General features: G+C 34.1%; 1 protein-coding gene across 6 annotated transcripts in view; it reads left to right on the plus strand.

Moving 5' to 3' along the window:
* Positions 1–12208, plus strand: part of LRRC9 (leucine rich repeat containing 9) — a 126700-nt gene that overhangs the window by 34564 nt on the left and 79928 nt on the right. For all 6 annotated transcript variants that reach the window (XM_056810842.1, XM_056810838.1, XM_056810837.1 and 3 more), the window contains 4 exons: positions 781–971; positions 2120–2251; positions 9139–9315; positions 9493–9610. In XM_056810842.1, coding sequence (XP_056666820.1) covers positions 781–971; positions 2120–2251; positions 9139–9315; positions 9493–9610 — 618 coding nt within the window. The remainder of the gene's footprint in view (positions 1–780; positions 972–2119; positions 2252–9138; positions 9316–9492; positions 9611–12208) is intronic.

A 12208-nucleotide genomic window follows, 5' to 3' on the forward strand; every position in this document is an offset into this window, starting at 1 on the left:
CTGAGGCATTCCGATTTCCAAGACAACTGAAACAGCAAGAGAATCCTGCCTGCATTACTTCCACATTTGGTATACTCAGTTTATATTATTTAAAATTTTTCTTCATGTTACAAAGTTATTTTACTATATTCTTTCTAAATAAACTGAGAGTAATGAAAATGTCTATACTTCTTTTTTGTCCACATAATAGACATTAAAATGCTGTTGACTTATAAATAAAAAGCCGAAATCAAACTTCTGACGTGATTTTTGTCAAAGTCAGTAGTTAAATGGATTCTTCAACTTTCAAACCTTGGATGACAAAGCCTTTGAGAATCATTCTTCACACCAGCTAGATTAATACTGGGTTAAGTCTAAATAGAGAGTTTTAACTGTTTAGTTCAATTCTTCCAAATATGTAAGCTGTATCTATGTGTATGATACTATTTAAAGAGTTCGAGTCTTTCTTACTTTAGTGAAGGTAATCTTTATGAGTTGTTATAGCCAACAAAATTCATCATCTGGTAGCTATTCTGGTGAGGAACCTCTCCAAATGTAGGTTGGTTATCAGACAATAAACACACAGGCTATTTATGTTTTAGTGGAATACTTGAAAACTGTGGGATATCCACATACCATAATGAACTGTGAGTAGGACTTTGGTGTATATTTTTAATGAATTGAAAAATCTTCTATTAAAATGTTAGGTCTATCATGCAAATATGGGCTTTGTTATGTTATATTTTACTTTTAACTGTTACCTGGCATGGCATGTTTTTTTGTTTGTTTCTTTTTTGACAGCTGGAATGGGAATTAGAAGAACTACGACAAAATGGTAAAATATACAGTGAAAAATCTCATCATGGTAAAAAGGCTCACTATGAGAAATCTAGCAGTGAAATTGCCGAGGAAGCAAATTTTGAAAAGAAATATGTTGAAAAACGAAATGCACTCAATGAAAGAATAGCATTCTGGACCAAAAAATTAGATGAGTATGTCTGTTGAATTATATAGATGATGCATTTTTAAACATTGAATTAGGCTAAAAATGTCAAATATGTAGATGAGAAATTGAAATCAAGTCTATGGCTTCAGTAATAGAAAATATTTCCAACTAGTATTATTAAAACAAATTATGAAATATATTCTTAGTTCAGTCCCTAGCTATATATAGTTAGTCTTTACCTTGAGGATAGTGATGTCTACCCTCACCAGTCATACTTCTTTCACTAGCATCTTTAGGTGTGCCAGAACCTAATAAATAGGGGAAAGTTACCCTACCAGGCCCTAGGGCTCAAATGCAAATGAAGTGACTAAAAATCATTAGAGATACCACTGAGGCCAAAATTACCTTAATTTTTGAACTCACATTGGGTCAGTTCATCTACAATTTAAGTCGTGTGATCTAGCATCATTTGGTTAGTCATTTTCAAGATAGTCAGATTTATTTGTCTTAATAGAGTTTAATAGAGAATAATATACTTCTGAATGAATAGCACATTACATATGCCAACTGTTGTTTTGATATAAACTTAGATCAGCAATATCTACTAGAAATAAAAGGGATAGGAAATGTGGCTAAGAATAGATCTTTATTCTTATTTATGTCTTAAATAGGACTTGATGTGAAAATGTTAGCTATTCCTTTACTGTCTACAAAGTTTCTGATATTTGTTAGGAAATTAGTAAAGCTTAAGGTGGTCTTTTTAATTGCTAAGGATAGAGCACCTTTAAAAAAATTGTTATATATAGTCAAATTTTAGAACCAAACTTTATTTTTTATTTGTAGCTTTTTCCCTATTAAAGAAGATTTTTAGGGTCAGGTAGATAGCCCAGTGGATAGAGAGCCAGGCCTGGAAGTGGGGGTTCCTAGGTCAAATCGTATGTTAAATACTTCCTAGCTGTATGACCATGGGCAAATCACTTAACCCCAATTGCCTAGCCTTTACCTCTCTTCTGTCTTAGAACCAATATCAATTATACAGAAGGTAAGGGTTAAAAAAAAAAAGTATTTTAAGCTTTGTGGATTACAAAAGACATTTAAATTGTTTTAACTTATAAAACTACTATGGTAAAGTATTTTTGTATATATTATAATCTTTTATTAATTACAGTAACCATATATATTTTTCTTTGATAGAATTGAAATACTTTATCAGAATGAAGTGAAACGGAAGAAGAAAAAACATGGTTTACTAGTGCCATTTTTGTTCATTGAATTGGAAACAGTGGGGAATATCCAGTTTGAAGAAGGCTCAACATCACATGACTGGTAAGACTGAAATTTTATATAGAATTATAAATAATTCTTCTGACTACTCAAATAAATATGAGCAGACTATCATTTGAGTTGAAAAGATCTGATGTGTCTTAGTGGCAGTGCCAGGGGTAGGGGTGGGTTAAAACTCTAAAAGTAAATTGCCCAAGAAAAGCTGCGAATGAAGAGTAGAAAGCTGGTATGAGTAGGGACTCACCCACAGAAATCCTTGGGAGTCCATAATCAAAACAGAACTAAGCAGACAGTCAGGATGTATATAGATATTTCAAGTAACAGAAAAATATGCATTGAAACTAGGTAGGCAGGCGCAGTAATGAAGGACAAAAATGTAGAACAAAAGTTGAGATTATCAAAGTTTATTGAATAATTCTTAGATCATACACAGTGCTTATAAAAATGTATACACAAATATGTTAGAATCTGCTAGGTATTTATGGCATAACCAAAATTCATGCTAATTCCCATATAAGCAATGAAAAAAAATTGTCCGAATAATACATTTTAGATTTTCACCCATGCTCAGTCAGTGTATGTGAAACACAAATAGTATCAACTGGTTCTTTTACTTGATACAATATTAGCACTTAAAAAAAAGAATTTTATATAAAAGTAAAATGACTAAGATGTATTTAAATAATTGTGGTAAATTATGAATAGCCTTGCCACTTTATTAGGGAAAAATCATACATATATTGACAGAATTTAAGTGCTATTGTCAGCATCAATATAGTCTTAATAAAACTATAGCCTCTGCCATTTTTTTCACTTATGTTAAGAGATCATTTTATAGTTTTGGTTTCATTTAAATACTAATTTCTTTTATTTTTCTAGTTTAAGATCTAGCATTTGAACATGGAGCTGGTGAATTTGGCTAGAACCCCATATACAAAACAAAAAGCAAAAAGTAAAATCAAATATTTTCTTTTTACCAAAATCACCTTTTTGTAATTACTTTAAGGGAAAAAAAAAGCATTGTGGTTTCCAAATAATTTCTACATATCTCTTTCTTGATTCTTACCAATGAAATTGGTTCTGCTGTCAGTCACCAACATTTTATTGTATTTGTTATATGTAGAGTTGATATCACAAATGGAATATAGAATTTTAGCTCTCAAGAAACTTATAGTCTATTTATAAAGAATATAAATAGATGAAAAATTGGTAACATACATTTCATAAATACTTAGAAATTTTTGCAAGTAATATGCATGTAAATAGTTTTATGCCACTCAGAAAACAATGTGTAAGGAACTACAAATTAAATTATAATATTTTTGTGACAGGGGCTATCATAAGTATTTTGTAATATATAGCATTTAGCACAATATTTTATATTTACTCATCAAATAGCCCTATGTGGTTAGCCTCATTATTTACACACTACTTTTGCGTGGTTTCATTGTTATGCTTTGTAAATAGGCCATTGATTCATTTGTATATCTGCTAATAGTGAGAAGAAAGTCTGGTGTATGTTAATATTGATTGCTTTTAACAAGTACATAGATCACATGGACTGAGAATTCATCCAACTTTTCTTGATAGGATTGTATGAGGTGGGGGAAGAATCTACATTAATTGGGCTTTGACTGAGGTAGAATATCAAAGTTCTTATGTATAATTTTTATTTTTAACTGATCCTAAATTTTTTCTGTAATAATATTAAATCTAGTTCTATGGATCTATCTCTTTACTGTGGCAGATTGCAATTCATACAAGCCGCCTCATCCTGTTCTGTTTTTGTCCATATCATTCAATTAGAGCTTCATTAAGAGTTTTCCTAACACAGAGGAGACTTTCTTTTAGGTCTTTAACATTTTGTGGCTGTCAGTACAAAACTTAAGTTTCTTATTTGTGATTTCTTACTATGTGGCCTGTCTGCCCCCTTTTTCTATTCATGTATTTTCTTGATAATACATGTGATGGTTATCTATATTTCTTGTAGGCAAATCATTCAAGTGGTGTTCTGTAGTCTCCCTTGTTACTTGAATCACCTACAATTTTTGTTCTTTTATGTAATCATGGTGTTCCATGACCCATATATAGCCATGAAGCAATCACCAAAAGAATATTACTTCCAAAAAGATAGGTCTTTTTTTTTTGTCAGGAATGATTGAGGTTATCACACAATTTTCCAAATGCAATCTAGCCTATTCTTTTCTTCCTTTTCAGTTCGGGACCCAGCTCATTATCTTTCTGTAGCATCTATCCAAGATATATGTATTGTTGTTGTAGTTCAATGGGATCCCCACATATCATAGTCTGAATATTTTATGTTCTTTCTCTTCCTGGTTTTTCCTGTGTGTATTTCTAAGCTGAATTCTTGCCCATGGGTTCTCACTGACAAGGCAATCAGCAGAATATCATCTGCCAACAAGAAGAACGTCTTCTTGTTTTGAGATTCAATATCAATAATTAAAAAATTGTTAAGAAAAGTTATCCTTATGGTCATGTGCCTTATAAAATTTTGACCTACATTTGAGACATATCTTATTGGAAGCATCTCTAACCTTGAAGGTTGTTTCTACCAAATTAAATCATGTGTTGTTATTAGCAATAGACCCAGCAAGATCCTATGTTGTCTTCACTTCAGTCATTGTGGTTTGACATGTAAAATCATCTACAAAATCTACCTTTTTCATTTTTATTTTCATCAAGAACCATTTCCACACATAAACTAATCTTAAAGAGTATTTAAAGATGAGAAAATAGGCACATTAATTATGTGTCTTAGAATTTTGGGGCAATTGGTTATAGGAATGTGGACTTTTTAATCTTTTGTAATCTTGCCCTATTTAAGATATTTTAAAAATCAGTTACCACCTCTCACACTTATTTCTTCTGTGTGCATTTTGTCAGTTATAGCCTTTTTTTCCAAACTCTTTAAAGAATATTTCAGCATCCTCCTATAGCACATTGTAGAATAAGGTTTTAGAAAGCACATGTTGTAGTTCCACTGTCTTTGGTGATAATAGACCACCTTGTAAATCTGTTCTATTACGTTTATTTCTTGTCTTTCCAATTTCATTCATTACTACCTTTGGAATGATGATGTTCTTAGTTAAATAATCTGATGCTTGGCATCTTTCCATATCATTTTCTTCATTGCTTTTCAGTGTTTCTCAAGATAATTTAATTTAAACATAATTCAACTTAACAGGTTTATACTAAATTGCTATGCCCAAGATCCTGTGCTGAGTGTTATGTATACAAATTTTAAAAGTAAGATGGTCCCTCTCCTCAAAGAGTTTGTATTCTTCTAGAGAAATACAACATCTAAACAGATAAGTAAATAAAGGATATGGAGCCCTCCTCACCAAAAAAAAAAATACACAATTACACAATTATTATAAAACAGGGAATCAATAACTAATAAAATCAGGAAAGAATTTTCAAAGTAAGCGATTCTCTATCTGAAACTTGAGTAGAACTAGGTAGACCAAAAGCAAATCCTTCTCCCCTGTACTGCTTTGCAAATGAGGTTATACTGTAAACTAATGTTGTTCTTGGCTATCATGTTTCTACTTGACAAGGAGATGAAATATTTGCAGTCTGAGTCAGTTTGGGGGTTCTTTTGGCCTTCTTGTCATGCTATTTTTTATCAATTAAATATCCTTAAGAAGTGGTAAGAACCAAACAACATTTATTAAGAACCACATATATATCAGGCTTTGTGTCAACACTTAACAATTAAAAGTAAAAAAAAAATCCCAACTGTGAAGGAGTTTATAATCTAATGGGGGAGATTAAAAGTACATAAATAACTATATATAGAATACATACATGAGGATTAATTTTTGAAATTTAAAGTAGCTAAATATAAGGTCTTTTGGAGAGAGAAGGCAGTTGGGGAGATTAGGAAAGGTTTCACATAGAAAGTGGTGCTTGACCTATGTCTTGAAGAGAGGGTTGTTATGAGACAGGTATGAAGAAGTAGTGAGTGCATTATAGGCATGGGGAAAAACTAATGCAAAAGCTCAGAGATAGGACATGGAATGTCAAGTATAAAGAATGGAGAGGCCAGTTTGACGAGACCATACATTGCAGGAAGTGGAGTACTATTTTAAAAGACTAGAAGAGATTAGGGCCAAGTTATAAAGAACTTTGAAGATTAAACAGGAATTTAAATTTTATCCTAAAAACAATATGGAACCAGTGAGATTGATTGAGGAGGAGAGTGATGCATTTAAGCTCCTTGCTGAAAGATCACTTTGTAGCAGTGTAGAGAAGAGAATGGAGTGAAGGGACACTTGAGGCAGGGAAAGATTGTTGAGGCAATTAGGAAGTTGTTGAAATAATCCAGATGGATGGTTGATGAGGGCTTGAACTAAGGCAGCAGTTTCATGAGAAGAAAGAGAGGGCCAAATACATGAGATATTAGTAGAGATAGAAGCAACAAGCTTTGGCATCTGTTGGGGAACTGAGAAATGAAAGCTGATATGAAGGTTGTAAACCTGAGTGATTGGAAAGATGGCAGTACCCTTAAAAAAAGAGCAAGTAAGATTGGAAGAGGAGTGGTGTTTGAGGAAAAAATAATCTATTTATAGATGTATACATATAGATATGAGCCATGATTGAACAGACATGATAATGAAACTCTTAGAAACTAATAATATTACCATGAGAAAAAGAATATATAGAAAGGAAGAGTCAAGACCAGAGTCTGGGAGAAGATCTGCAGTTCAGAGGTCTGATATGAATTATGACCCAGCAAATTGAGGAGCAGTCAGATATGGAGGAGAAGCCAGGAGAGAGCAGAAAATCTAGGAAAAGAGGATGGTCAGCAGTCAAATACATCAGAGAAGTTAAGGAAAGTGAGAACTGAGGGGAAAAAACTCAGATTTGACAATTAAGAAATCAGTTTTAATTTCAAAGAGAACAGGTGATTGATGGAATCAGAAATCAGATGGCAAAGGATTGAAGAGCGTTGTAAGAAAAGAAATGAAGGTGATAAGTTTAAATAGGTTTTCCCAACAATTTGAGAAAAAAATATATCAGATAATATATTGAGAAAATGATAGATTCTAATGAAGGCTTTTTAAGGATAGAAACCTGGAAATGTTTGAAGGTATTAGAGATGAAAAGGATAGATAGGAAGACGTTGAAAATACAGATTGCAGTCTGCAGAAGAATGTAGGGTTTGGACTCAAAGATACTTCTAGAGGAATTGTCTTGGCATGAATGAGATGAAATAAAAATGGCTCAAAAATTTCCACTTTTAACAAACTGGAAATCAGAGAGAGGAGTACGCTTAATAAAACAGTTTTTATTCTCCTTTCAGAAAGGGGGCAGACTGCCCTAATGACAATCTAAGGATGCCTATGTGTAAAACAGACCTTTTTATAGTATTCCTGACAGGAAATTCCCCTTCCCTCTGCCCAGCTCCCTTTGTTGGGAGGGTGCCTATGACATACAAATCTTGAGTATGTGGACTAGGTTTCAATATGCAAAAGAAGAATTAGGTACCCCCAACAACAGTTATATACCCTCAAGATAAGATACTAAGCTGTCATTCTTCCTTGAGCTTTTGTATTTTTCCCTGGTTTGTTTGTCTGGGAGTCACCTACCAGACTTATCCTGCAAATTTTTAGATAAACAATCAAATGTTCTTTGTGAATTTAACATTATTGCAACAAGTCAAATGCTTCCCCTGGGAAAGCCAACTGGGAGCCTCTGCCCTGAGAATATTGGAGCAGGAGGGCAAACCAAATATTTTACTTTGGGAATCACACATTTCATTCCATCTCAGTAGGAAGAAGGAAAGAATATAGGATGATATCACTTGATTTTGAAGATAAGAGAAAAGGGAGCATACAGCTACTGGCCTCAGTTATCTTCCTTCAGAAAGTCCTTCAGAAAGATCCTCTGCAAGTGAGAGACTAGTTGAGTTTGGATAGCATGAATTTAATGTAATACTATGATTGTATGACTTCTTCTACCTCCATTTAATAAGTAGAAGTGGTAGAGGTGGATGGTGGTAGTAATCCAGGACTAATCAGAGCCAATACTTCTACTGTTATCTATTTTCACATTTTCAGACTTAACAGCTTAAAAATAAATATATTCCTTTTAAAGCTATTATAATTCAGTTTCTTCTCATTTTATTCTTTCCTCTAATTTGGTGTTCATTTTTGCTCTAAAGTGTCAGTGATTCGAAATTCTGGAATGACTCCAGCTTTGACAATTAGTTGTTTTCTATTGTTTGTGTAGATCAGCCTCTTATTTTTTATTAAGCTATTTAGTGCACTGGGAAGCATCATATACTCGTTAACTTTGTTACCCTAGGCAAGTCACTTAGCCCTATATGCTTCAGTTTCCTCATCTGTCAAATGATCTGGGGAAGGAAATGGCAAAGCCCTCCATTGTCTTTGATAGGAATACCCCAAATAAGGTCTCGAAGAGTTAGATATAACTGAGCAATAATAACAGATTGTTAATTTGAGAATTGATTGTGGTGGGACTTTTATGACTTATGGGATTATGGTGGAGTTAAAGGATTTAGTCATTTAGACCCTGGGCTCAGGAAGATAAGTTCAAATTCCACCTCAGATCTTTCTGGCCTTATGACCCTAGATAAGTCACTGTATTTCTATTTGCCGTAGTTTCCTCAACTCTAAAATGTGGATAATTCCTGTCCAGGATAGAATTAAACCATTATTTAAGAAAGGTAGTAGAAAGTGAGATTTCAGAAGAAGAATGAGGGAATCAACCAATTCACCATAAGTATGTAAAATTTTAAATAAAATAGCTATATTGTTTGACAGAACATTTCTCCAGTGGGAAAAAAAGTAAAATAAATATTTCATAGAATTTTTCCCTTACTATGTTGGGAAAGGAAAATGTGCATTTTTCTTTAATCATTCATATTTTCTATTTCCTTATAGGTTTAATTGCTGCTATGAGTTAATTCTGTCACGGTTTTGTACCTGGGACTTCAGAGCATATGGTATTACAGGAATAAAAATAAATCGCATTTTTAAAATGAACAACCGTATTCTGAGACTGAAATTTGAAGAGAAATTCCAAAAGTTTGTGGAAAATGATGATGCAAATGATTCAGAGTAAGAAGTTTAATCTTACAAATATTTTTTCATAATTTGATTTTGTTTTGAAAGAACTGCCTCCTTTAATTTATACCTTGCAGATTAATACATACCATTTATTAATCAGTACTTTCTTTTTGTTCCTTTTGAGTTTTATGATAGCAGTTCTAAACTTTTTTTCAAATTATTCTTAAGGAACCACCGAAAGATGATGGAATACCTTTTTTATGTTTTTGATCCAGAAGTTCCCCTAAAGAAAAAACAACTGCTGCAAATGCTTGAGAAAGGATTCAAAGAGAGTGAAACAAACAGGGTAACTAAAAATGTCAATAGAATAGCTCTCTTTGCCTGTTATGTGGTGGTTGATTGTAGATTTAGCCAACCTCCCATATTCTCTTTTCTTCTCTCTATATCATCCTGTTAACTGCTGCTCTATGAAAAGGTAATTGTTAATTCATAAAAATTATGCTTCCTTAATAAACCATAATAAGAGAGTATCAGCCAAGCAGTTTTTGTGATTTCCTCTGCTCTCTCTTTTAATTTTTAACTTGTTAAGGACTGTTTCAGTAACTCATTCTTAAATGGAAGTCATTTGGGTTCTTGAAAGTCCTGACAATGGAGGGCAAGTTCTAGGAGTTCTACCCAACTAGAAAGACTGAATACAGCCCTGGCAACAACACTTCTGCTTTCTTTTCCTAAAAACAGAAGGCACAGTGTAGTATAGTAGAAATATCAGTAGATATAGTCAGAGAACCTAGGTTCAAATCACTTACTCTATGGGTGACCATAGGCAATTCACAAAACACCTGCAGGCTTCAATTTCCCCTTCTTGAAGAAGATTGTTCTCTAGATGATCTTTAAGGATCCTTCCAATTCCAAACATTTAATTCTAAGGAAGGCTAATTACCAGTAGGCTGGCCACATTGAACTAAGTCTTCTCTTCTTCCTCTATACTACTTGGAGATCTCATTGACTTCCATGAATTGTGCTCATGATTCACAAATTACTTATCCATCCCTAGCCTCTCAATGGTTCTCTGATTTTGGATCACCAAATACTTATCAGACATCTCAGACTAGATAACCAGAAGACATCTTAATGTCTTATGTCCAATAATGAACTCATTATCTTTCCCCATAAACTCTTACCTCCTCTTACCCTTCCTATTACTGTAGAGGGCAACACTGTTCTCCAGTTCCCCCTGGCTCCTCAGCTAGGTGTCGTCCTCAACTCGGATAGCTCTAACTGTCTATATCCAATCTGATGCCAATGCCTGTTGATTTCATCTTAGCAACATCTCTCAAATACACTCTCTTCTCTGCCATCGTTCTGGTGCAGGCCCTCCTCTCCACATGCCAACTGCTGGGTCTGTCTGCCTCTCCCTTCCATCCTTCATTCAGCCACTAACGTGATTTTCCCAAAGTGCAATTCTGCCTATGTCACTCCCCAACCCCAATTTTCAATAAAGTCTTTGGTTCCCTATCACTTCTAGAATCAAATACACAATCAGTTGTTTGATATTCAGAGCTCTTCATAACCAACACACACACACACACACACACACACACACACACACACACACACACACACACACACACACACACCTCTTTCCAGTCATCTTCTACTTTATACACCTATGATGAGAGTGGCCTCCTGGCTGTTCTCTGGACCAAACACTCCATCTCTTGTTTCAAGACACTTTGTCTATGCCCTGTACTTGGAATGCCCTCCCTCTTCCTCTCCACCTACCCCCTTCCCTGGGTTTGTCTCTACTAAAATCTCAACTTCTACATAAAGCATTTCCCCAAATTTCTCTTAAAAATGTGTTTATTATTCCCTGTTCCCTATGTTTATTATTTATTCATCATTTCCTACTTCCTCTGTTTATTTTTATTTGATTATTCCTCTGTTTATTATTTCCTATTTATTCTGTATATAGCTTGTTTTGCAGGTGTTTGTTTGCTTGTTGTCTCCCCTATTAGACTATAAAGTCCTTGAGGGTAAGGTCTATCTTTTGTCTTTCTTTGTATCCCCAGTGCTAAACATAGTGCCTGGCCACATAGTTAAGTGTTTAATAAATTCTAACTGGTTTATAGAAGGAGAGGAATGGGTATCAGTAGGGGCCCAGCCCTGGGGAGCCCCACTCAGGATATGAGGCTGGGACCTCAAACCCCTCCATCTAGCCCTTTGCTTCTCTCCCTTCTGTGATGATGACAGATAGTTGGAGTAAAAATATACATTTTGGGAGGACCTTTTTAAAAAAAAAACAGAGAAAAGGATGTAGAGTATGTTAGATCAGCTGTAAACATTTTAGGTTTTGGTTCTCTAAATTTAAAACTTATCTAATGAATAGTATAGTAGAAAGAGCATTGGGGACAGTTAGGTGGCTTGGTAGGTAGAGTATCAGGGTGCAGTTGGGAGAACCTGGGTTCAAATATGGCCTCAGACACTTCCTAGCTGTGTGACCCTGGGCAAGTCACTTAACCCCACTTGCTCTTCTGCCTTAGAGATGTTATTAAGGCAGAAAGTAAGGTTTGTTTGTTTTTAAAGAGTATTGGCTTTGGATCCAAGGCCCTGAGTTCAAATCTCACTTCTGGTACCTAATACTTAGTTGACCTTGAACAAATGACTTAACCTCTATAAAATGGTCTTTTCTTGTCTGTAAAATTAGGAGTTGGATTAGTTGATTTCTGAGATTCCACATAGCTCTAGATTTTATGAAAAATGAAGTATATTAATCTCATCAGTCTTGCTAGAAAAGAAACCAAAAAATAAAAAAGAATTGCAGCTAAATGAAAAGATAGTTTGCTGATCCTCCTTGAAGACACAAAGAAGTTGGCAGAGTTGGTTTTATCGTGAATCTAAGAAAAGCAAGATACATTATTTTTATATGTATGATTGTTCACTTCCC

This window comes from Monodelphis domestica, chromosome 1, assembly GCF_027887165.1.
Source record: "Monodelphis domestica isolate mMonDom1 chromosome 1, mMonDom1.pri, whole genome shotgun sequence".
NCBI lineage: Eukaryota > Metazoa > Chordata > Mammalia > Didelphimorphia > Didelphidae > Monodelphis > Monodelphis domestica.